Source organism: Aulonocara sp. 'chitande type north' Nkhata Bay, linkage group LG5 (assembly GCF_057382095.1).
Source record: "Aulonocara sp. 'chitande type north' Nkhata Bay isolate Kocher_YH1m ecotype deep benthic linkage group LG5, A_spYH_male_GT1.1, whole genome shotgun sequence".
NCBI lineage: Eukaryota > Metazoa > Chordata > Actinopteri > Cichliformes > Cichlidae > Aulonocara > Aulonocara sp. 'chitande type north' Nkhata Bay.
The window spans coordinates 45,532,878-45,560,344 of record NC_141348.1 but is presented as its reverse complement, the minus strand read 5'-3'; the positions used below and the strand labels follow the sequence as shown (position 1 = coordinate 45,560,344).

The 27,467-nt window shown below is 38.6% G+C and overlaps 2 protein-coding genes across 4 annotated transcripts in view; one reads left to right on the top strand and one right to left on the bottom strand.

Moving 5' to 3' along the window:
* Positions 1-7,958, top strand: part of tox2 (TOX high mobility group box family member 2) — an 85,514-nt gene extending 77,556 nt beyond the window's left edge. For all 3 annotated transcript variants that reach the window (XM_086293832.1, XM_086293829.1, XM_086293831.1), the window contains 4 exons: positions 1,657-1,737; positions 4,620-5,030; positions 5,113-5,261; positions 5,937-7,958. In XM_086293832.1, the coding sequence (XP_086149958.1) occupies positions 1,657-1,737; positions 4,620-5,030; positions 5,113-5,261; positions 5,937-5,979 (684 nt within the window). In that variant the 3' untranslated portion in view covers positions 5,980-7,958. The remainder of the gene's footprint in view (positions 1-1,656; positions 1,738-4,619; positions 5,031-5,112; positions 5,262-5,936) is intronic.
* A 12,629-nt stretch (positions 7,959-20,587) lies between these two features.
* On the bottom strand, positions 20,588-25,881 carry LOC147331481 (alpha-1-syntrophin-like). Its single transcript, XM_086293828.1, has 6 exons — positions 25,646-25,881; positions 25,179-25,368; positions 24,950-25,080; positions 24,363-24,559; positions 22,943-23,130; positions 20,588-22,554 (listed from the first exon to the last, which is right to left on the bottom strand). Exons 1-6 carry the CDS (start codon positions 25,822-25,824, stop codon positions 22,462-22,464), a joined length of 978 nt encoding a protein of 325 aa, XP_086149954.1. The 5' UTR covers positions 25,825-25,881; the 3' UTR covers positions 20,588-22,461.
* Positions 25,882-27,467: the final 1,586 nt, after the last annotated feature.

Sequence of the window (27,467 nt, the reverse complement as noted above, 5' to 3'; positions counted from 1 at the left end):
TGTGCTTTTTTTTCTTTGGTTTTAATGTGCCTCTGCCTATTTCTCCTCCATTTTGCTTCCCGTTTGCTTCCTCTCCTCCTACTTCTCCTCTTACCAATCGTCGGGTCTTTCAGTCGTAGAGTAATCACTCTCTTCAGTGTCAGCAGGGTGCAGAGTTATTGTCTCCTGTAATTAACTGGTTATCAAACAAGAACATTTCATTAAGGTACAATTAGGGGCTAATTCAGCCGGGACACCTCTGTGTCAGGATTACGATAGAGGCATATGCTCTCTCCTTGCAGCTTTGTTATTTTTTATTCATACTGACCTGCAGCCTTTGACGGCTTCAATTGCTAATGAATCCGCCCACTTTGGAATAATTAGACATCCTTAGGCATGGTAATTTATTTAAAAGTATCCGTCGTTGCGCAAATCATTAGCTGTGTTAAATTAATTTGAAATTAAAGCTGCTGGGAGTAGTTTGGGTTATTAAAGAAGCAACCGTGGGTCTGTCAGTCTATAAGAGGTGATGGGTAAGCCCATTTTTATTTTTTTATTTTTTATTTTTTCAATGAATTTCCTCATGGGCATCATTATTAATTTGATTGATTTTTTTTGCTTGTTTTTATTTTTAAAGTCTGGATGAGTGCTTAATTCATCCATTCTTGTTCCAAAGTGTCTATCACAGAAGGAAAACAATTATGATATTGTAAATAAGGATGAATGAGTGGATAAACATCAGCTGTTTGAGCATGAGATTGTATCCGCCGTCATCCCGGTTTGTTTGCTGTTCTTTGTGTATGTCTGTTTGTTTATCGACTGTACGTGTTAGCGGCTGCCAGCCTATGCGCATTTGGCAAGGCATGAATGCTTAATGGTTATCGTACCCCACCTCTTTGAAGGAAATGACCCCGTCCACAGAGCCACAGACAGTCTCCTCGCTGAGGATCAGTAATTACCCGATGCATTTACTCACACACAAACGTACATTCTCCTTTATATGAAAACGTTCCCGAGATGAGCTGAGATCTGAGTCTTCCTTATCGATTTAAGGATGGACTTTTTGCAACTTGCTTTTCCTGCATCACAAAGGCACTGGCAGCCATAAAGAGCCTGTGAGTGACATGTGATGACATTAATTCGAATTCCCTGTCTTAACGCATCATTTGAGGTTCATTCAGAAGGCTTGAGATTGCTCCTTTGCTAATGCTGTTTTGAATTCTTTTATTTATTTTTTTTCCCCCTCGTCTGAATGATTTGCTGGGACATCAGCTCTGATTAAGAGATGAGCAACAGCCTTAATAGAGGAAGAGACAGAAAAGCAGTACACAAAATGACAAACAGCATCTCGCTCCTCATTTAACTCAGCAGAATTTCTAACTATTTTCACGCTATTGTGCACAAGCTTTATGCACATTTCATTCTGGATATTCTGAAGAAAAAGAACTACTTTCAGATACGCAAACATCATGCAGATGGTCAAATCTCCCTGACCTGATAACTGGGAAGTGAATGCATTTGATATGCTTTTCATCAAGGAGTACACCGCCGGGTCACGCAATCACACCATGACTCCCAAAATCTCATTCACATCAGTCAGTGTGGACCACAGGGTCATTTTAGCCTTTCACATCACCTTGTAATCAATCGTTGTTGTTGTTGTGTTTGTTCCTGCAGAGCTACAAGAGGAAAACAGAGGCTGCTAAGAAGGAGTACCTGAAAGCCCTGGCCGCCTACAGAGCCAGTCTGGTTTCCAAGGTAACAGCAGGGGTCACGTCTTTGATATACATGGGTCAGCGGCGATATAAGGGATGATAAATTAGACAGAATTCCTTTCACTTTTGTTCCATGGAAAGGGTCCACAAGCTGCACTGAGCTATGTTTGTGCATATATATGTGTGTGTATGTGTAAGAGAGAGAAGGAGCCTGTGTGTGTGCTCACAGGAGAACAGTGAAAATTAGGCCTCAAACACACCCGATTTGGAAGCTGGGGAGAAATGGAAAGTAATAGTACATGCGTGTGTGTTTGCGTGCGTGTGTACGCTCATCGCTGTGCATGTGCAAAAGTAGAAGTGGACATTACCTGTCATTTGCTATCCTCTTGGTGTTTCTGTCCTCCCTGATGCGCCACTAATGTGTTGCCTGAGGTTTGCGCACAACTACCGCTCTCTCTTTGATGCAGGTTACTACAGTTTAGCTCAGCACATTAACATATTTCTATCAATGCTTGTGTAAAAAACAAAACAATTCCTAATTATTTTCTTAAAAAAGCTGCTAGACTACTCCTCATTGGTTTGTCTGTACTACAGTCGTGATGGTACAGGGATATCAGTCTTTAGGTGTTCAGCATTTCATTTCTCCCTTTCTGCATTGTGTTTTTTTTAAATACAACTCTAAATTGCATTAGCATATACCGAGCCCCTCCTCTTTTCCCTCCCTCCTCCTGTCTCCACTAAGCACAGCGCCTCACTTCCTCTCATGCTCATGGGCCGAAAACAAGCACCTTGATTAAGGCATGAATAGTTAATTCATCAGCCTCTTCACTGTGGCATACTTTCAGCTAAAAAGACTATTCTCATCTCTTGTCTTTGCTGCAATTAGACATTCATGTCATTGCTCCTATACAGGGGCTTGATTGATACTATATGCTGGTAGATTGCCAGTCAAAAATCTGACTCACTAAAATAAGCCTGCAGACCCTCCTTCACTCATTCAGGATCAGCCAATCTGAATGCAGAGCTGAATCTCATGATTCACCACGACTCTCTTTCTTTAAATTACCAATGAAGGGGTCTTTTCAGAGTGAATCGGGGTGGGTGGAATTGGAGGTAATTGGAGCTTCATTTGAAAGATTCACTTCTTAAGCGTGCACCTGTTGCCTTTTTGTTTTGTGACTCATGTTAGTTTGTTTGTGAGGAGAAAAGACAAACTAAAGTTTCATAGCTACCCACTATATGCCATGTCATTTCTCTCATGTTTGTTTCAATCCAAAAAACTCCACACTGAAAATTTAAAAAGTTTACATTTTAAAAAGGTGCACTTTATATTAAATATTGTATTCGTTTCAGTATTTGCAAACCATCTTTCAACTTAAATATTGTTTATTGTAAATCCTTCTGCTGCAATACACAACTTTAAATGTCTGCAAGTCTCAAGTTGACACAGATCAAATCTATTATCTCACTCTTTTCCTCTCCCCTCACTTCATTTTTTTTAGCATTTCATTTTCCACTTGACCCTGCGAATGTGGCTGTCTCTCTTCTTTATCCATCCATTCATTCCCGTTCCATTGATTATTTCAGGGATTCAGTTGGATGGATGGAAGCCATAAAAAAGTAGCAAACCACCACATATAACTCCAACCAGTCCGACAGTTAATGAGAAATACTGGATGCATTTCATAGATAGACATACACTTTCCTCCACGAAAAAAAAGGGAGACAGAACAGTCTGCAGAGCAGATGTGTGTGTACTGCATGTGAGTGCAGTGGAGGTGGGCGGGGCTGGGTGATTTAATACATTAAAAACAGAAAGAATGAAGAATGGGATTGTTTATGAAACAAACACTAAGCTAAACTGGAAAAGTGTGAATAACTAAGTATGCCCCATGATTCAGTAGCTTCTAAAACCACCTTTAGCAGAAATAACTTGAATGTTATCATTTTCTGTAAGTATTAATCAGTCTGTCACATTGTTAAGGAAAGAATTCAGCCCATTATTTTTTACAACCGTCATTTTATTGATGTTTTGTGGGGTTTTGTTTATGCACAGTTCTCTTACGGTGCTTACAAACATTTCAATCAGGTTGAGGTTGAGGTTGCTGCTTTGCTTGGGATCATTGTCCTGTTGCATGACAGTTTTGGCCAAGCTTTAGCTGTCAGGCAGATGGCCTCACATCTGACTCTAGAATAGCTAGCTCACTGACTGCAAGGTGCCCAGGTCCTGTGGCTGCAAAACAAACCAAAACCATCACCCCTACACCACTGTGCTTGACAGTTGGTGTGAGGTGTGTTTCTGATCGGCTGTTTTTGGGTTTTGAAAACCAAACATCTCTGCTTTGGTCTTGTCTGTCCCAAGGACATTGTTCCAGAAGTTGTGGTTTGTTCAGGTGCAACTTTGCAAACCTAAGCATTGCAGCCATGTTCTTATTAGAGAGAAAGTACTTTCTCCTGGAAACCCTTCCATACCAGCCATACTTGTTTAGTCTTGTTCTAATTAAACTGCCATAAACTTGAACATTTAGCACGCTGAAGCCTGTAGACTCTGAGAAGTATCTCTTGCATTGCATGGTTTGACCTTGGGGTATATTTGATGGGATGTCCACTTCTGGGATGACTGGCAGCTGTCTTGAATAGTGTGAATAATCTTTCTCACTGTACAGTGCTTTTATACATCTTTTATAGACTTGCTGATGATGATTAATCAAGTGTAGCACTTACTGTCTTTATTCCTATGGAAATAGTAGGGGTGTTATTTGCAATATACAGCTTGTGCATTTTGCTTATTACTGGTAAACTCGAGGTTCAGTGTCTTCCCCAGGAATATATACTGGATTCTATGTTGTACTGCAATAAGCCATAAGAGTTAACACATTGTTACATGGAGTGTAACTATTGTTCTTGATTTTCTCTCTCTTTAAGACATATAATGACCCCGTGGAGACAAAAAGTGCCCAGACAAGTCAGGCTTCTCCACATATGATGCCAGGCAACCCGCCGCTGTACAGTGTGCCACCTCCTCCCCAGCCGACATCGCCATACCTGGGGCCTGGGGCCTTCCCACTTACTGACCTGCAGAGCTATGCAGGACACGCCCCTCGCCACACTCTGTCGCAGACACTCAGCCAATCGCAGATGCTGCCCAGCATTAGTGCCTCTCCCCCTTCCTCCTTCCAGATCAGCCCACCACTTCACCCCCACCAGCAGCTCTCCCTGCACCAGAGCTCACTCCTCAACCAGCCTATCCGCATGCAGCAGGTCCAGTCCCAGTCAATCATCTCTCACCAGATGGGGCTTCAGGCCTCTCTTCACTCCCCACCTCCAGGGCAGCAGGTATAGTGACAAACTAAGACACGTCTGCTGCTAGGAGATTATAATTTAAGATGTGTGCCTAATTTTAATGTACTCCCTATAGGGTTTTTCCCACCTCCAGTCAGAGTACCAGAAGAGCATTGGGGGTTCCCAGTCTCCAGGAGCTCCTGGCCCTGGTCCAGGCCCTGGAGTGGCTCAGACCCATGATTGGGACAATGAATACTGCAATCGGGAGTGTGGCAACCACTGCAGGTCAGTGGGAATTCTTCACATCATATTGTGTTAAATAAATGTGGAACACAGACAAACTAATTACATTTAATGGTAAAAAGCCTCAATTAAAGAATGGAATTTGACACCATATTTACCTCATAATTTAGGTTGCATTTGCCCTTAGACCAGAATTCCTGCAGAAATAAGTTATAGTATAGTTATAGCTAAGGCAGCAGATGTCTCTTCCACTGCTTTTGCAAAGTAAGTGTTGAAAATTGTCAGCTCTGTTCCATTGAGACGGGGGTGACAGCTGTAGAGGTAATGGTGAGATAATAGAGCTTGTCATGTGTTTGTCAGACAGCAGTAAAAAGAAGAGAAAAAAAAACAAGTTCCATACACAAGTTTTCACTCTTATTATACTAAATGATTTGGCAAACTGCGCAGCCCTGCAGCACTGGAAGATATCGTAAGTCAATAGTGCTGTTCATGCTCAATTACAGTGCAATTTTTATTTCATTAAGAGGGTTTGTTTTGAGAAACAAACTAAGAAAAATTAAATGATCACCACCAGAGAACGATCATGCAATCAAGGAAAAATGCACCTCTGATTTCCCTCTTCCTTTCTATTTTGTAGAGTTGTAGAGTGTGACTCATAATCTAAACTGTGCCTTTGTTTTTGATTTTCCGTTTTTCTGTTTATTTGTTTTTTTCCAGTGGCAACATGATAGGCAGGGACAAGCCACTCTACCTCACCTGAAACTGAAGATGATACTCTGTCGACAAAAACGACACAGAGGAGTCTACTCTCATCCCCTATTCCACTCCCCCACTCCTCCCCCAACCCTCCCATTCTTCTTCTTCTTCTTCTTCTGACGTGCACACTTACATGCAGTGTACACTTGACATACAAACACACACACGCACATGCAAGCACACACATGCCGCTTCACACACACAATCACACACGTCACCACCTTTTTTTGTCAGTGTAATTTTTATTTTTCTCAGTTTCTAGAACTTGTGAACAGAGTTTGATGACTACTGTCTGTACCACTTAATGTATTAGCAGTCCTCTTGCTGTTGAAATTTGCCAAGCACTTATAAAGCCTCCCCCCACGCCCTACCCACCCGACCCTCTCCCACCTTCTGAGTTGTGTGTCTCTGCCCCCTCTCTGATACAGGCCGGGCTGCAGAGCACTTCTCTCGTGTGTCACCATAAAGTCCCCTCAGGGACCCCATCCAGCTTTAATTAGAACGAGAAGAAAGAAAAATACTCCTTTCCTTTAATCGCTTTATTTTCCATTTGTTTTTTTCCTTTCTTTGTTGTTATTGATGCTGTTTTATTTATTTCTGGCTTGCAAAGCCGTTCCTCTTTTTTTGCCAGTAAGCGATGGGCCCTGTTCTATAGAGAAATATTAACATTTAGTAGGTTCTAGCAGGCCTTGATGTTATCGTAGCTTTGCTTAAGGGCCTGCAAATTAATACAAAAGTCTGGGTGGGGAAGAGAAACAAAACAAAAAGAATCTTTTTTAATATTAAAGACCTGTTGAGGTCTATGAGCTGTCACAGTGTGATTGTAAATATCACTTTTATGGGATCAAATTGGGAATTGGAAGTCCAGATAGATTTGTTTCTTCTTTAATATTACCTGTAAGTCATTGTGTGTGCGTGTGTGCGCGTGTGCGTGTGTGTGTGTGTGTGGGGGGGTGGGTTTGTGGGCGCATGCATGCCTGGACGTTAGAATGTACCACATTCATGACGTGTGCGGCTGAGTATGTATGTGCGTACATGCACGGACACATGTGTGCAGGAGTGTCTCAGCGTTCGGGCGTCGAGTCTTTCTCGTGAATTTTAACAGCCTTGTGCAGCTGGATTTCAGAGGAGTATTTCACACTCTCATTCTTGCATTAAATCTGTGCTCACTGGTGTGTTTTTTTCCAATAAAGTTCAATCTAAAACTGAATACACAATATGTGTCCTGCAGATCATTAAATGGAAAGAGCCAGGTGAGAGACAGAGAGCAAAGAGATAGAAAAAGAGAAAGAAGCGCTGTGAAATAAAATGAGATGTAATGTTGCAGGTGAAAAAAAATTGCCTCAAAATGCCTGCTCCACCCTTCTGTTATGTTGTCTGACCATAATGTCAGTTTTGTGTCCTTCTACAATGAGAAGTGAAGTAATGAAATATGTGAATGGAGCCATCACAGCCACATTACGGTGACTTTTATAACTTTCCAGTTGGTGTTTGGTTGTGTTGATCTCATCTTTTTTTAAACTTTTGTGTGATTAACAGAAATGCATTTTGCTGACAAGACATCTCATTTTTATCTCTTTAAGTGTAGCATCATTTCAGTTTTAGTTGCTGCAAAACTATAACTTTTTAAGTTGTGTACAAAAAACCCTGCCAATTGTAGTTATTTTATTTGTAAAGCCAGTAATGATAAATATTTTAAATGGTTATCAGCATATTGTTTTCTGCTAGTTGCCCATCAGCCATTTGACAGGTTCTTATTTATAAAATAAAGTAGATCACCTTTGCTTCTTATGATGGAGGTATATTTTTATTCTTATTTTATTGTTTCTTTTCTTTGGTTTGATGACCACAACAATGATTATTTCTTTATTTTTTACATTTTGGGTGCTGCTCTTTTCTTTTCTTGCCAGCAGCATCGGTTTGTGTCACAATGCTTCTTTTATTTCAAACCTGCATAATAAAGACTAAAAAGTTTAAAAGTGATCACGCCTGCTCTTTTCCCTGCGGACTTAATGTCTCTCTTTTTGTTTTGTTCCTTCTCTAATTAGATGATCACACCTTTTGTGAAGACGTGGTAATAGTTATTTTAAAAAAATCACAAACACCCCCAACTTTCTGTACTGTACACTGCATTTGCACCAAGGAAGGTCACATATTTGTATCCTAAATTTACATTCAACTCAGGGCTCCAATGGCATCAACTAATTAACCATGGATACAGTGTGCACCAGCCAGCATTGATATTGCCAGTAAACTATTTTAACAAACAAGAGAGCAGATGCGAGAAGACGTTTGCTTGTGAAAGTAGTGCATCGTAGGCGTCTAGTGTGAGATAAAGAGAACAGAGGAATGCAATGTGCATACAAACTCAGGCAACCGTCCAAGTGCTGATTGCACACAAGTCTTCTTAGAGACTTTATGAGAAAGGGGAAGAAAGATTGAAATGGAACTGTCATGATCCCTTCATTCAATGTTTTATTCATGTTATGTCTGCCTGCCGTCTCTTCTTCAGTAGTATTGAATTGGCAAATAGATCATTATTGGACAATTGGAAAACCTGCCACTTTGTGATATGACACACATTATATGAAAATCACAGTCATACATTCTTAATGTAGTGTCAGATAAAAGAGGTTTTGGGTGAAGACACACAGACTTGCCTCTGTGCCTTTTGTGTGCATGCAGTCTTGTGCTCGTATGAATATCTTCTTATGGAAGCGTGTTTCTTCTTTTTTATGTTTGGGTGTTGCCTCTCTAGCTGTAGGTATATTTGTGCATACAAAAGTGGTGTGGTAACAATAGGCTGTTTCTGCTCTACTGTGAATTCAGTCTGTGCTTGCAATCACTGTCTGAAGTAATACCGTAGTAAATACTTCTAGAAGACCATATCAATTTGACACTTCCATCAGCTCCTTTAATCCCATCCCTCATCCCAAAGTCAAAGTCATGAGGCCAACAGAGAATGAAAGGCAACAATTTATGGTGGAGGATGCCATTGAGAAGAGGTGAGTGCAGCAGTCTTGTTGGTTTCCATTGATTTGAAAAGACCACTGCTGCAACTAAATGGATGATATGAGTAACAGCAGGCAGGATGACAAAGACGGGGTCAGTGTGGTATCCATCTAGTAGACGGTGATGAGAAACTTTTAAAAGTTTATCTTTAATGTGTCGTCCAAAAGGTTAAAACTACCACAAAAGTATCTTTGCATGCAAAAATGCAAAGACAGACAATATGGACAGATGTGTGCAGTGTCCTCAAATATTTTATGATCCAAATAACCCAGTGTTTTTTAGTGCTAGAAACACACCGTACATGCATTAACTTTTGTTTTCTTTATTTATATTACAAAAAAGCCTGGACTGCAAGTTGAGAATAGCCAGCGATGGAAAATTTTCATCACCAACACACTTGTAAATTTCCCCTGTTAGGTTTAAAATTCTTCTATATTTGCTCATTACCAGTGTACTTTAAATGAGGGGGAGGGGTGAAGCTGATTCCATGATACTGGCTTCCCTCTGTCCTTTGAGTTTAGCTTGATACAGGTGAGAAGGTCAGTACTATGGTTAAACAAAACGCTTACATGCAACTGAACTCCAAACACACCAACCCTCAGAGACCAGCCACTGCAGCATATAGACAAAATGTTTCAGTTGCAACTTTGGTGCTGCGGTAAGAGAAACAAACAGCAGGAAATGTGGGTGGTTTTAACAAGAAATGAGTTTCGCTTTGTGTTGAGAATCAGTTAAGGTTTCTTTTTTATGCTGACTGTACTGCACAAAATGTGTTGGTTAATCTACAAAACAGAAGATTTCCTGCATAATTCGCGAATAACAATTTAACATGAAATCTTCTAATTATTCTGCTTTTCTTTACAAAAAAAGAGCTAAAGTGCTTTTTCTAAGTAATCAAACACTAAAAATTTGCCAAAAACACCCCCAAAACAAACGTGTATAGATAGCTCTTTTTGAGTTGGTTCACCTAAGTATCAGCTTCATGCTGTTGCACAAAACACTAAAGCAAACATGGGGCTACAACATATATCAGAAAGGTGAGGCACAAAGCATACTTGCGGTTTCACACCTGTAGACATTTACGTAATCCAGCATATATGCTATGTCAGTTTTAGCAACCCTTCGGTAGGTCTTGTGGTGACCGAATTTTATCCGTTTCCTGTCTTTTTTTTTTGCGCAATATTACAAACAAATGTTTCAACGGGTTGCATATATCTGTTCAATAATGAGGAGTTCATTTTTTAAAAAATCTAAAATTCCCCTCAGACTCATTGTGATACATCAGGTGAGGAAGAGTTTCTCACTATGATTGGATTAACTCAAATTTAAATGTATCAATATCAATTTAGCAACGTTGCCTCACACCTTGTAAGTGGGTTTCATGACATTATATGGCAAAAACTACACAGTTATTACTGTTACTGCATCATAGCCAAGCTAAATATTTGCAGTAATCTGTTGAAAATTTGTTTTATGATGCTGCCACTTGCTAATGAATAAAAATCAACTCCAATAATTAATAAACACCCCATGTCTTTTCCGAAGTAATTAGCCATTTAACATCAATTTGTCTAATATGTCAACTAACTAATGAAACAATGGAAGATTTAGTACCTTGGAAGGCAGATATTTCTGTCTGGTATGTATAACACTAAAACAGATCTAAATAATTATCTTTAATTTTCAAATGTAAGACACTAGACTTTTTGCTTTCTATTTCACAATGCAACATGGATACTTAAAAGGCATGCTTGTTGATCTGCTCACTGTATCAACAGGGAGCAGATCACTGTTGATACATTTGTCCACTGCTTGTTTCACAATCTAAGAGTGACCAAAAACTTAGTTGTTGCAGGTCTGGTTCACTGTCACAGTGTAATTCATTTCAGACAATGCATATTTCCTACACATTATTCTATTAAACTGCAACGAAAAAGGGATGTACAAAAGCTCATACTGCACTTTCGATTTTTGTGTATATGTGAACATTGTGGTTTAGAGTGTTAAGTCAGTAGTGTCCAGATGACACCCTTTTTGATAGGTAGCACAGTTCCTGTCCCCCAGTCCCACCCACTCATTTGGCTGTGGGACAAGAACCCTCATCTCTGTAAAAAACCCGCAGTTCTCACTGACTAAGAGGTAAAATAATAAAGTTTCACATTTCTTCATCTCAGCATTTCTTAAGTCTTGACTTGAAGTGGAGATGAGTCAGATCATGAACCGCACACATAACTATTTTCTCATCACCACTGCTGTCGTCTGTGAAAGTCAAGTCCCTTTATGCCCTGGATCACCTCAGACTGGAGCCACAGAAAGACGACCAAACATACGCAGTCATTTTAGATGTTTGTTAAACACTGCAGCTGCTCTATTTGAGCAATATCGCCCACACGTGCTCCACCTTAGATCCTCTAATAACTGCATGCTGGAGAGAGTGTCAGAAAGAAACGGTTGTGTTATTGTAATAAGGTTCCTGTCCAGATGTTTGGGATTAAAGGCTTGTTATGAAAATACAATATAGTTACTTAGGAAGATAGGTATTCGGGTCTGTCATGCACATGGCATGTAACACTGTTAAAATAAGTCTGATGATGGGATTGGGAAAGGATTCAACTCTATATAGTGCAACATCTTGGCATGTTTTATAATAGACAGTCCTAGCATTTGGTTGGTATAAAAGGAGTTATGTTCTTAAAATCAGCACCATAGCAACCAATCTGTGGAACATGCTTTGCCAATATACAGTAAACATAGCATCACTATACATTAGAGTGATTTACTTATCTTACCATTGCTGTGATACACTCGCAAGAAACACTGCTCATTTCAAACGTGTAATTATCAAATGCAACATATGGGAAAAATAAAGATCCTGCAAAATGGAACAAGGTTGTCCAGCCCACCATATTCAATATACTGCATGTAATATTTTGACAGAGTTTACCACTGATTTTATTGGCTGAGCATTGGCTAATGTAGTGTATTGTGTTTCATATTATCGTTACTCTGAAGCTGCCGTCAAACGATGAAGGTCAGACAGATGTGTTACATTACACCCACAGTTATATGAATAATTTCTTTAGTTTGTTCTGTTGACCCATTTAATCGGATAAATCTGACTGAATTCAAGATGAAATAGCTACATGGTTAGTATGCAATGACTAGTATTTCTGGTAATCTACTGAGGAGTATGAAGTAAGCTAGTTAAAAATATAGACATAAATACTTTTATATTATCTAAAGTCTAAATGTATAATTTGACTATGAAAAATAACAAGAACATAATATTGTTGTTCAGGGAACATCAGCAACCACTATGACATTCTCATACTGAAATTTGATGTTCAAACCAATTAAATCGTAGTTAGTATGATTAAACATACTATGTCTTTTCCCAAGCTGTTCTGCAGGCTGCAGACATGCTTCTTCATTAAACGTTTATGTGATTTCTTTTATTACACTTTTGAATAAATTTAATGATAGGATATTTCTTTTGGCCACTCTTTTTCCCCCACTTCACTGATAACAACAGACTTCAAACACAATGCGACTGCAGAAAAATAACTTTTTACAGCTTGCTTCTTTGTGCAGAGAAAATTGAGCATTTATTCAATGCTTTTATCACGAAGTATATGTATAATTTTACCAAGTAACTGTCAGTGCAGATGAGGGCGGTGTGCAATTCGTGGCTCATAATGGCAAATATTTCCCAGAATCTCTTTTTTAAAAATTATGGGGAATTTTTTTTCCTTTTTAATTTTTGTCCATTTTTTCGTCAGCATGCCTAAGACATCAGCTCAGATCTCTCTGATCTTTTATAAATCTGAGCTTCTTTTGCAACGATAGCCACAGTTAAATGCTAGATGATGCACTATTATGCTGGAAGATGTCTTTACTGCCTTTTTTCTTTGCAGTACATTCTCCAGTGTAAAGAACATTGACCTTTATAGCTCACTTTAATCAGTGTGTCACACTCAGTATCTCGGGTGATTGACCTGATGTCTGTGAGAATTTTGTTCACCAAACAAATCACTGGAAACAATTGGAAAGAAACATCAAATCAAAAAAGTTTTAAGGTTTTTGCACTATCAACTAAGAGGTGGGATGAATATCTCTTTGCATCTTTTGATCTCTGAAAACTGTCATATTTTTGTCAGTTCCTGAGCAAAAGAAATCAATTTAGAATGCTGTTTGGTTCAAAGGAAATTAAAGGGAGGACAAATTGGATTGCCTTGTTGTCTTATTGTTATCACTGTGAACTCCATTGTGTCTCAAGCATGGCATGTCATGCTCAGGTAGTTTTCCTCTTTTACCAATTACAGTTTTTGTGTACCTGCAAAATCCAGAATGCTTTGTGGATGATTGCAATTTTCATATTTCAAATCCAATATGCCGCTCTATCTTTAAACCCTCTCACTTTCTATTTATGTCTGTGTGACAAACTTGTTTTTTTTTCTTCCCAAGGGACATTTATTTTTGTCAGGTGCATCTGCATTCATTAGAATCAAATACACAAGAATGTTTTTCTTCTTTTTCTTTAGTTTCATCCCTTACTGCATCTCTTCCAAGTAATGATACTTTCTATCAGTCTAAAGTGTTTTCAATCAGTCTCCCTGGTTTTTAAGAAATTGACTTAAAAGGCTTGGAGCAGGTGAAAAATGTGGATTGAATTCTAACTTGGGATTCAATTCAAAAAATCATCCTGAGCTCAATCACTCACTGAGAGCTACAGGGAAAAATTCAGATTAGGGCCACCATCTAACGTTGTGACTTTTACTAATAAATATTTGTTTTCTGCAAAAATAATTGAACCTTTATTACATTTGATGTGTGCAGAATCTCTGTGTCAGACGTTTAAGACAATGTGTTGCAGTGGTTCGCACTGTTGTCTCACAGCAAAAAGGGTTCTTTGTTTCAAACCTATCTGGAGACTGTCTGTGTGATGTAGATGAGCAGTTTAAAGTACAAAGAATAATGCACTATATAAAACACTATATGCATGTATATTTAATGCCGCTTGTAGCAGTATTTAGAGGAGCCAGTATGACTACAGAAGTGCTATATATTCTGTTCCACATTAATTAATAGCATCTTGGGCTTTTGGAGCCTGTTCAGAAAAACAAATGTTGGCTTACTGAAAAATATCAAAACAGGGTTAGACAGGACAAGTGAACCATTTTCTCTTTGAAACTAAGTTTAAAGCTTTTGGCTGAAGTGAAACAAGTCGTGATTCATCCTCTGGAAACAATGAATGTCCGTATAAGATTTTATCTAAAAGAAAGTGCATCCTCTACATGTTGGGAAATTCCAGCAATCCTTTCAGCCACTAAAATGTGTAAAAGATGAAAACAAAGGGGAACCGTGACAAAGCTAATATCATAGATCAAGAACGATAAGAAAGTTGTTTTAGGGTAGATCTGTGAGAACTTGCAGTTATTTTATAATAATAAACTGTCTATGAATTTTTCAGTAGCAACAGTAAAATAAAACTTTAATGGCAACCAAAGAGCTCAGACTATTTTACTTCACAGTACTGTAAAGTGTTGTACAATAAGACACTGTTGTTCCCGAGTACAACAGCCCCACTGTAAAATTACAGTTCAGTGCTGTACATCTAGCTGATAGGACTTTACTGTTTTTAACAGTGCAACTTCTAACAGAATATGATTATTTTTAAGAAATAGATCAACTTTACCCATTGCCTACAGAAATGGATTGTTTTCGATTCCTTCTGTAATAGCCCTCTAATGATTTAGCTATAAAAAGAAATGTGCTAGTGTGAAAACAACACAGAACCTACCTCACCAATCTAGCCTACTTTAATCTGAACAAATTCATATTAGGAACACTGCGATGTAATCATTCATTAGTAACTTTAATTGCATTTGTTAAGCATGAGCCAGTAATTACTTAAATCCTGTTTTCTTCTCACACCCACATACATGCAGCTTGTGGCCTCTCCTTTCTCTGCTCATCAGCCTCGGATAACAAACACAGGAGAACACTTTGGAAAAGGCACTTTTTAATACATTTCTTTTGAAAAATGGATTATCAAATTAATGGAAACTGCTCAATAACTGCTGCAGTGAGGAATGCTTCCCACCTAATTGAATTAGGGTTTTCATTTCTGTGATTTCTGTGTTTGTTTTTGGCAGCTGCCATCTGTTTGCCTGGGACCAGCTCTATTAATAAGCTATTCAGATTGAGATGGGGCTTTATTCCAGCAACTGTTTCTCACCTCCTCTCTCTCCTTCTCTCTCTCTCCCTGCCTTTCCCTTTTTCTCACTTCCTTGCTCACTCAAATGATTGTCATGGAAATCATCAGAGGTGCCAAACCACAGACAAAAGAAAGAGCTTTAACATACACCTGAGCCAAAAAGAACAGAACTGTATTCTAATTGCGATGGGAACAATTAAGACTGTGCATATTTATTGACAGGGGACTTCACACAGGAGCATATGCTCATGAATACCAAAAAAAAAATGGAATGAAAAGAAGGCAGGATGGGGTGGGGTGGTGGGGTAGGGGGACTGGTGTGTTTATATGATGATGATACTATATGTTTAAATGGTTAAAATGCCCACAAGCAAAATATCTGTCTGTCATTTCCTTTGCAGCTATTACACACTCACATAGAATATTTTACTTTAACACTTTTCTGAAAGAAATATGGTCCCTTCCCACTTTGCAATTTTTAAAAAAGTACTTAAAGTGCTTGACATCAAGCAATATTAACTCCCACTTTCTTCCTCTCCCTCTCTTTCTTCTTCTCTTCTCCACCTCTCCTGTTGACAGCTACAGTCTCCCTTTCAATGTTCCAAGAACAAGGAAGTCCAATCTGAGCTTTGCTCAGTATTCTGATCACACACCTCTCTCCTCCAGTAAAACAAGTCTACTTTAAAATTCATAACTACATTTGGAAAGAATAAAAGGGTGCCCTGATGGAATATTTCCAAGGAGCTTACTTGAGCGAAAATACAATTCGCTTTGGCATATTTAATAACTCTAACCTGGTCTTTAAGACATACAGTAGTAATAACAGTTTCTTTAAAAAAAAAATAAGGTAACTGAAAAAAGAAATTCAGCCTATACCTTAGCATGAAATGACTACCTATAATTCCTGCCTCTAGGAGCCCGGTGAGAGAATAATAGGGGGGGGGGGGGGGGGGGGGGGGGGGGGAGAGAGAGAAAAAAAAGGAAGGGGAAATAAAGGAGACAGGAGATAGTGAGAAGCTCGTCAAAGTTGGAAAGAGTCAGCTTTCCCTTTAATTCTGTTTTTTTCTCTCTTCTGCCCAGGAGGCAGTTTGAATTGAATCAAACAACCTAGATTGATTAAGCTTGGATGAATGACTTTCCAATGACACAGGATTCGGCGTTAGCCTCACCCCATCCCTCTGTACATATTTGACATGGTTATTGAGGAGTTGATGTAAAAGTGATTGCATGGTTGCTTCTTTTTGGATTCTGTGCAACGTTGACATGTTCGAGCTATGCTAAATGTTGTTGCCGTTGTTCAGTTCCTTGAAAGTCGCATTTGATTCCCGTTGAACCCTGCTTTGATTCGAATGCCTTTCAGGAAGAAAAGCACAATGAACGAGTATGAGAAAATAGATAACATGCTCTTCCAATTGGAATATGAATTGCTCTGCTTGAGCCTAAGTATTAATCTCTTGTCCTCTTTCTACTCTGTAGTCCTTTTGTGTTTGTGGGAAGGGAAGAGTGGGGAGGGGGGCACAGTATTGAATATTGTGGGATGTCCTGTTCTGAATTTGGTCAGGACCAATCAAAGCTTGAGTGCTCTCTCTCTCTCTTTCCACACAGAACATGAGTACTCTCTTTGTGATTCTTCTGTGTGGAGACACAGAGACCCCTACTGCCTCTGAAAGGTACACTGACACTGGATTTGTCTCTCATTCCTTAGTATTCCACTGCCACCTGCCTGCTACGAGTGTAATGCCAGTATGAGGATCACAAGCCTGTAATACTGAAAAACTTGCACTTGAGCATATGTGTTAAACATTTACAAAACTCAATGGCATCGCTCTTTGGTAGTTACAAAAACCCCCACCAAAATACATGAAAACACCTGCACAGTTAATACAAGTGTATATATATTCGCTCATCCATCTTCCTCTCATCCAGATCAGGTTTGCAGAGTCTCTCTCTCTTTCTTTCTTCTCATACATAAACTCTGTGACCTTTTATGTGAGATAACTGTAAACACAATGCCAGTAAAGTTTACTATACATTCTATTCTATACTGTTCCTGACACATTTGCATAATACAAATGTAAGGACATAAGCACATTTTTTTTGTTTGATGTAAAGTACTGTAAAGACGGGATGCACTGAGTAAAAAGCATACTCTTTTTGTCTGAATTAACTCACATTCAAACTCACATTTACACATATGCAATTACTGTACACTGGAACAGCTATTTTGGGTCCTCAGTCCTGAAACGACAATGACAAAAGGATATTATTAAATATATCCCTGAGCTTGAGGCTGGGCACAGACCCAGATTGTCCATTTGGCATCATTATTAAACTTTATTGCCCAACTAGTGATCTTTATAAAAATGAGCCTTTATAAAAAAAAAAAAAATTGCAATCACTGCTAAATGTAATATTTAGACCACTGGTGCAGCTACTTGGACTGAATAAGTCAATCATCAGTATAATCTCTCTTACTATCACTGCTGTCATCGGTGTCATTCTGAAAATTATGAATGATTGAATTATCACACAGTTCATCTACAACTTTTCATCAAGGTGTTGGATAAAGATCAAAAGATAAGTGTGATATGAATGAAAATAATCACAAGTTAAGTACAATAGGTACACTGTAGGAATGTAAATGACTGAATGACTAAATGTGGCTTGTAGTCTACAGCATTTTGAGTTTGCAATAAGAATATAGAAAGTACCATCTAAATATAAGCCCGTAACATGAACGTGGAACACATTAGAAAACATCAACCCTGACAGCTGATTGGGAATGACACACAGGAAGGATGAGGATGCAATCACAGGTGAAAATAATAAACAACAGGTGAAAGCAATCAGGGACACAGGGCAGGAAGATAAGAAGTGAAAACAAACTGCTTCAATCACCAAAAGAAATCTAAAAAAACACACAAGATTTGAGGGACAAGGGAACATATAGGGACCAGTGCATGAACACAGAAATGAGGCACAACAAGGATGGAACAGAAGTTCCACCAAAATAAAAAAGACTAAAAATACTTAATTTAAAAAAAGAAAACTAAACTAAAAACTGTACAAAATAAACAAAGAAAGACTCAAATACACGAATGAAGAATCCATATCTTCAACAGAAGATGGAAACCAAAAACCAAACCAGGGAGATGACACATAATGCCTTTGAATAAAAAAAAATCCAGTGTAATAGCATCTTATTCAGCGTTGCATAATGTGTACTTTACCAGATATTTCAACATATTACAACCTATCCAACCTATCCAAAATAAAAAAGTTAAATATATTTTAAATAAATAACACTTTATTTGAAATTGTAGCACAAAAAACTTGTCCTAAACGTTCCAACTCTTTAGTAGAAGATGGCGATCAAATCAATTTTTGTGTTTTATTTACCATGCAACATTTTTTTTTATATAATCACAGTTATAATAATTTTTATTTCATTTATTTTCCAAAGTCATGATCTGCCTCTTCTTTCTGTCTTTGGGGTTAGTGTACACATTCATACAAGCACCCTGATGCCAAAGCAGATAGGAAGCTAATTTAGAGATTTCTTCTTGTATGTCATTTCTGCCTTTCCAGACTTCATCGGGGGGAAAAAAGGTATGACATGAGTGTGTTTATCTAGTACAACATGTTCTTTTAGCTTCTCGTGCTACTCAAATTGTAATTCCCAACAATTTTTCTAATTTCTAAGCGTCCTTACATTTGTATTGATCAAAATATATTCACAGAACTCGATCCTCCTCTTCAGCAGCATCTGAGAGCCTGACTGACAATTTTAACAGCAGCAACCATAATGGAAGAGGTGAACAGAGCTCTCTGCCGTTGCCATGGTAACGTCTAAACAAGAGGGGTGAGCGCTGAAAGGGGAGGAAGGGAGAAGATATGATCAAATGTGAACACTCTATTGTGATTTAATATACAACTCCCAGTTTGTTATTACTAGAGTCTGCCATTTCTATGTGCTGTTCCGAAACACTCAGATTCAAAGCTGTGTTTAAAAGGCCATATGCACACACACACACACACACACGCACGCACACATTAACAGACTGACAGTTTGTCTACTAAAAACAGCATCTGGGCCTCACTGATAACGCTCCTTAATGACAGTAAAAATACAGGAGAGTGGACTGTTTGCTTGCTCTTCTTATAATGGCTAGCAGCAGGCCTAACTGTCTCCATCACACACCCTGCTGACTTAAGTATCTCATCATCATCATCTTTGCTCTTCCCATTCTACAGATCTGTCTGGACTTAATAAAACTGTCAGACCACCAACTGGGACTGTTAAATAAAGACAGCACAAGGCTAGATCCGCTGTCTGAATCTGCTCGGTGGAACGGCTCGTTAAAGACCATGAGATATAAAACACGCAGCTGAATATATCAAGTGATTTGGGGCTGACTAAAAGGAGTCTGGCTTAAGAGGGATTTAGAGAGATGATGTGGGTCACAATGTAGACACATTAACTTCACATGGTTGTTTTGGCCATCAACTAACTTATTTACACATCCAGCCAAGCCATTAAGAGTCAAGCTGCTGGATACTTGATGGACATGAGGCCAGTATTTACAGTACTTTAGCTCAGTTTCCTCTGCGTTGTCCTCTTCTCCAAAAAGCATATAAAGCCACATTTTATATGCTTTTTGATTTGCTTTACTTGCTAAGCTTCTGTCAATAGTCCTGTCTACAAATTTGAATACAATAAAAAAAACAAAAAAACAAAAATAGTGGTATTACCTAAAACAAATGTTCTCCTGGAAAGGCTGAAAAGAGTTAAGAATTTGTCGTAAGCTGAAAAATGAAATTCACATTAAAGTATCCTTAACTGCACTTGCTTGAACGTCTGCTTGAGGCTTGCTCAACATGCCGGATAGAGCCCATACTTCAATTTTAAAGAGACATGCTAATTACATGTCTTTACACGTTAATGAAACATGTTTACACTCCAAAAAATATTATTATCATATTAGGTTCCACCATCAGATTCACCGCTTGTTGTGCCATCTTGGGGGTTTTTTTGCAACCAAGAAATTGCTCATCTCAAAGTCTATGGGTTAAACTTACCTATGGTAATATACATCTTTAGTGGGCAGGGCCACTTTGACACTTGCAAAAAAAGACAGCCACCACAGATGGTGGCTGTTTGCTAGGATTAGCTTCTGCTAATTTTGAATCAGTGGTGTGCTATTTGGTCCCCGGCCAGTATAAAGAAACGTGTGCTCTAATTGATGAATCTATGTATTTATTAATGTATGGATAATTAGTACAGCTTTAACCAAGTTTACATAATAAATGTAGATAATATTTCTTTTGTTTTTAGAGAATTATAATAGTAGTAATAGTATAATAATCAAGCACAAGCAAGGTAAACAATAAAAGTTAAAGTTTATTACATGTTTATATACAAACAACCCTGCAAGGCACACATTTGTTTAAATAAGAATATACAATACATTTTATTCTTGAAAGCAAACAATTTTAGTTGTGTACATATATATATATGTATATATATATATGTTAATAGAAGTCTGTTTAGTGTTCAAAGAAGAAAGAAGGCCCCAAATTGCAGATGTCCAGTCAGCACAGATAACAACACAAAAGTGACCAACATAACAGTTCCATATACTTTCTTAGGTTCTTAAACAAAAAAATACAAAAACATTGAAAAGACCGTGGTAAAACTTTCCAAGCCTGCACTTGCCCTCTGTATTAAGAATATAGTACTTAACAAAGACATTAACTCATAAAGTAAGAGTTAAACTCCATATCCATAGAGAAGTATAGTTAAGCTGGCTGTATGTCATCTATAAATGATAATGAAAACCTTTGTCAGTGCTGTGAAACACAGGAAAATTTTTTTTATTAGATTGTTTATGTTACTGACAAAAAAGACTGATTAAGGCCATTGATACTTAAGACACACTGCTTAGCAAATTTATTACACGACCTGTCATAAAAACAAGAAAACACAAATATCTGTCAAAAATGTGTTTAAAAATGATATTGCCAATTATTAGTCAAGAAACAAACCAAATACCTAAATCTGTGCTGGCACACTGACCCTCTCTCAGAAATTAGAAGTTTATCAAGCATAACGTTCAACCACTAAGATTTTTGTTTTTCTGTTGAGAAATCCAAGTAAATAACTGTGATTTGGCATGTTAATCAAAAATAATAATGCGCTTTTGCACTTTTTCAACTTTTTTATGAATAGTAACTTTGAAAATTCATGAATAACACATATGATATTGTAGCATTATAAATATTTTGATTAGAGAACTTATTGGTGGATTAACCATTACGGAAGCATAAAACACGATTTTGGTAAATATCAAAACTGTTAATTCAGGGAAACTGTGGCATAAACCTTACATCAGGTGATGGTCTAATAAAATTGTTAAGCACTGCAGGTTTGTATTTGGTATGAATATTTTGTGGTTTAAACACAAAAAAATAGCATTTTTAAATATATGGTTTTACTTTTTGTAGAAAAAGGTGAAATGAAAGTTGTATTTCAGCTAGACTGAAAAATCTATTTTACTTTTCTTTTGGAGGTCGTCTTAAAACGCATGAAAAATTTCAGGGTATTGGCAAGAATCCACATGAACAGCATATCATAATAGCTCCATTCTGTACATTGTTCAGTACAGACTATTGATTATGTAGCGATCAGCCGTGACATCCTGTCACTCCATTCGAGCTGCCTTTATGAAAATGTTTGTCCAACATCAATCAGGACTTTTGTGAAATAACTTTTGTTATTCACAACAAAATGATTTTGTTCACAGCACATAAAGCAAAGATTGAAAGATGAAAAGATTCTCAAGACAAAGGCCCATCTTGACTTATGAAATAAAGATAAACAATGTGATGACAAAAAACTAATGTCTGGGGCTTTAAGCTTAGAAACATTAAGATACAGGCAGTCGTACTCGTACAGTTTGTCATCACAAAGTGTCATGACATACTGTGACAGATTTGACAGATGCAAGCTCCCTTAAGTGGCTACTGACTTGCACCAACGTTTTACCTTACAAATACAAGTTCAACAAACAACCATCGTTGCATTGCTGCAGTTCATTCCATAGAAGGATCAGGAGATGCCTGACCAAAGATGATTTTTAGAGGCTTAGGAAGGCTTGTCAGCATTATTCCCAAGCCTCCCATCGTCTGGAGTTTCAGAGTTCCCAGGCTGTACCATAAATTTTATTGAATATTCCTATTGTGACGTTCCGGCCTTTATCATGCCAAGAGACCAAGTCGCTTGACCTTAGCAGACAGGAAAGAGTGGATTATGAAGACTAAGGTCTTAGGGCAACAATGCAGGTCCAGTTGCTGTAAGAAGATACAGATATGTAAAAAAGAAACATGATTAAATGAAGGAAATCCATATCATTTTGCTTTTTTTAAACATTTCTATAAATGCATAACAAGCAGGTCAACCCATCTGAATCGGAATTATCTGAATAACTTACAGAGTGAAATATGATTTGTAACTGTCTGAGAGGGAGCATGTAATGTTTTTTTTCTTAAATGTCAAAGAGATGGCTAACACACAAGCTTAGGTAGAAATCAAATTTAGTCAAGTTCACCATCTGTCTAACAAGTGAGCACTCAGCACTCAGAGTAATGGTGCTAATGATTTTACTGATGCATTATTGCCCTGAAATGTCACATATTTCACTTCAAGTCAAAATTGAACAGAAAACAGGGGAAAACTTACTATCTCAGCCTCGGGACCTCCAAAATCAAGGAACATCATCCGAACGCCGTCGTCTGAGGACATTCTGAGGCGCTCAAAAGGCTGCTGGAGGAGAACATTCTTCCTGACACCCATTTCTTCGGTGAACAGTGTGAAACCGTCATCGATGTGAACTCCCAGCATGCACTCTTTCCCATTCCAACTGCAGACTGCCAAAGCAGAAAAAGCAGTGCTTATGTGGCGTAAAGGTCAAGTAATGATTTATTTGTGATTTCATTAGTAGTATCATTCAGTATTGATACAGGGCTACAGAATGCACTTTACTAAATGTGACACTGAAAAGACAGAGATGCAGTTTAAATAGTTTTTGCTGTAAGAAAACAAAATTGTTCCAAATTTTAGTTTAGTAAAAGAAAGTTAGAATTAGTTTCACATATTGGAATTAAAAGAACCATTTTTAGTTTATACTGGAAAGTTTTTGCATCATTTTATTCCACCAGCAGAGGGCAATGTGAAACCTTTACTACACAGCAAGGTTTTACACCGCATGGCACTTGTCTCAGAAAGTAGGACTACTCTGAGCAGTAAATCCAGCTGTAAAGCTGTAGGGGGTTTTACTCAGTCTAGATGTAAGCAAAGAGCTAAGACTTTATATACTACAATACATACGACAAAATGCTTTGTCTTCCCTCAAGCTCCTTATAAAAATCCATTGCAAGAAAGTTTGGTTTCTAAAAACCCAAATCTTTTATTAAAATGAAACCAGAAGAATTGTGCAAAGATTAGGGACGTTCTACAAAGGGGTACAGCGTGCAGATCACTGTGTAAAGAACAATAAATCGCACTAATCCTGCTTTGTGAGACGAGCCTCTGTTTTAAACTGGAATGTTTGTGTGTGTCTGTTGAACAGAACCAAGTCTTAAGCCCAAGCAGGAATTGTTTGGTTGAAATAGATTTGAGGTATATTTATAGACATGATTCAAATGTCTGAATCAGTCCCTGAAAAAAAGTCATGTTGTACTCCTAGTTGGATAGTATTTTGACTTTCAGAAGGCTCCATTTTTATTCCTCTTCAGCTTCCACCTCTAACAAAACCTTGTTTATTTCTGAAAATCGGTTCGGATACGGAAATGTTACCTGCCATTACAGGTAAATTCTTCTTAAAATATTGTTTAGTTCAGGTTAACAATGATTACAAACCAGTGTTTCTGATAGTAATGGGGGGGGGGACCCAAAACCAAAAAACTCTTACCCTAACTTACAGCATACAGACGCTGCTAACTGAATTACATAATTCATGTGTACTCTAGTATAGAACTGACATCACCATTTGGTATTTAACATGTAGTGGGCTTTTCTCTTAATACATCTGAATTTCAGATTTATTCGTAAAAGAACTGTAAATGAACCAAAAACTGAAGAATCTTTTCTATCTCTGTACCCGTGGTGACCTCCTTGGTAAGCTCAGCAGCATTGTGGCAACCCTCCACCAGCAGATGAGTCCAGGTCGAGAGCTCCTTAGCAGAATCCACCCTAAAAACATGTGTCTCCACGCCTTGCTTTGTGCCTGAACGTAGGCCAAATGACAGCTCAGAATCCAAGACTGGAGAGCTTTTTCCTGGACCAGAGTGGACCAGTCTGAGAAAGGAGGGTGTGGGGTAGGTGAAAGAGTGGGGAAAAAAAGTGTATGAGAAAGATGATAATGAAGACTTATAGAAAATAATGTGGCCATAAGAGCAAATGATGTTGCAGACAAACTGCTACAGGGCTACAGAGGAGAGAAAAAACAGAGGAAAAACCCATGACTCATAGGTTCTGTTTCCACATGAATATGATGTTATTTGGCAAAACGTCCAACAGTCCAGCTATGGAAAGAGTGAGCATGTGTTCTCTGGGCTAAATCAAGCCAGAGGAAGGCCTGAGCCGAACAGCTTCTGAGACTCCATCGTTATGTGAATGCGTTGATATAAGAAAGAGAGCGAAAGCACAAGTGTCATGTTATGTAGCGTGTGCTGTAAGGGTGGAAACCTGGTGGTGATGAGCGGGTGGCTCTTTGTCGGATTGTTGAGGCTCTCTTTGCTTTCAGGACACGAGGGATACAAGAGCAGGTCCTTGTCAGTCAGCACAGCCAGTACGGGTTTCTCTGGACCCTGAGATACCTGCGCACGTTGAAATTTCTATCAAAACTTCAGAAATATTTTAAACTTTCTATTAGGCTGCAGATCAGTTTAACCATTGCTCCCCCCCCCCCCAATACCTGCTCTGTAATCCAGCCCAGATGTTTGACTTCCATGCCAGGCTGCATGCTCCTCATCTCCTCCTTCACTCGTGGTAAAAGGCTGGCAGCACCAGCCTGGATGGCATTGTACCAGGATTGGGCCATGGCAGGGTCTTTTGCCCTCAGGAACACAGAGTTCTTTTTGTTGGATGAAATCACCTCAAAATACCTGGCAAATGAGATGACAGAAAAAGAGAATGATGCCAGAAGAAAAACATAAAAGAGGTGGGAAAAAGCTGTTAGAGGAATTAAAAAGACATGGCAAAGTGACTAAAGCTTAAGGGTGAGGAGGAAGTTTCAGATTTTAACAAAGAGAATGTGAAAAAGACACACGAAGAAGTCCCTTTTACAAAGCCATATCATTTTCATGTGTCAGATATTTTTTATCCAAATGCATAAACTGTATGAAATATTACATAAATCGCTGAAGCTTTAACATGTAATACCTGTTTTCTGTGTCTGGAGGGCACTGTTTTCGTGACACCTGGCACATCTTCAGCGGGATGCTCCGGGGCTCCTTCACCTCAGCAGGGGAGAGCTCAGTGCCCCTTTGAGGTGTGGAAGGGGGAGAATCCCACGGGAGACCTGCTCCAGGGGACCCAGAGCTTTTAAAGAAGGCAGACATCTCCTTGATGTACTTCACTGAAGCAGAGTGGGAGGGTGTGGGAGATAAGAGAAAAGGCAGAAGAAGTAAAAGAGGACAGAGAAGAGAAAGAGAGAAAAAATGTAAAAATGAAGCCTCCAGGTTTGGAGATGAGTTGAAAGCTGTAACACTTAAGAACTGCTTCAAAGTGGTGCAGAAATCAACGCACAGTACAAAGAGCTCTATGTCACAAAAGTTCTCCCATACAGAGCCTATGATGTTTATGTTGCATTTCTGTTGTAGGTAGTTGATTCTGGCATGTCTTTAGCAGCCACTGGTGCCATAGAGAAGATGTAATCTGACACTCATATCTCACTCGTGTGTCACATGTCATTCTGGTGCTCCAGCACAAGGATTATCAGTAGTGACCGTTATGGCGTCTCTGTTTGTGCTACTAACAGTGGCATTCTTAGTGCCAATATCAGTTTACCTGTTATTTCCTCAAAAGCTTGTTAAGCCCTGGAAAAACCTAGGTGCACTTGAAAAAGTCATGTATTTATAAGCTTGCCAAGGTCCAAAATGTGGGACTATTTAGAAAAACGCAACAGAAAATAAAGATGAAAAACAGAAAACAAAATATACATTCCATCCATCTCAGGGTCATGAAGGACCAGAGCCTATTGAAGGTGAGATATACTCTGGACAGGTCGTCATCACAGGGCCGACACATATACACAGAAAACCATTTACAAGTAACCTCACATTCACACCTGCAGCCAGCTTTTTAGCAACAGATGTCTTTGGATTCTACCCAGAGAGCTGTCCACTGCTCTACCCTCTCTAACAACAATAATAACAACAGTAAAAATAATTTGAAAGTTCAGTAAATGGAAGAGTCTATAAGTGCACCATGACACACTGGTGTGAATATACATGTGTGTCTTTGTGTATCTAAGTGTGTGTTTTCAAGATGACTATCTTTTTGTGGTTTGAAGGACCACATGGAGGTGAAACATCATGAAACATGATGACATCACCGAACTATCAGTGTGACCGAGGATTCAACAGCAGTATCCAACAGCTTACTTTGATGAATATGGCTTTTGATATATATAGATCAGTAACCCCGACCCATTAACAGTTAGGACTGGCTAAACTGATTGTGAAGCACTCTGTTACTGGTCATATGGTTGAGTTTCCAAACCACAATGTTTGAGGAAAGAGTAAAGCACAGCAAGAAATACAATGGTAAACTACTGATCAAAGTCTAGCTAAGAAACCCTGTCAACTGATGGATGTAAAGGCACAGGAAATCCTTGTAAATAACAAAGATATTCTCAGGGATCAAGAAAAACAGAGACATGAGTTAGACGGAGAAGCTTATGCAGCGCATAAAACTTGAAAATCTATTAAAGGTTTATTGATGCGACATTGTTTGAAAGAGAGACGTCTCCCCGGGCCAGGAGCGCTCCAAGGTTGACTACAGATGTGTCAACCTGTACTACTTCTACTGAAGTCTGGACTCTTGGGGACAGGGGAAGAAAACAGGTAGGCTTTCACAGTGTTGAAAGCTGATTAGCATTCATCTGACCATATGTGCTGGGAATGCAGTTCTGTTCATTGCACTGGAAGGCCAGTTTTCTTCTTCCGACAAGCCATCACAATTCTGACACCATATGTTGTGG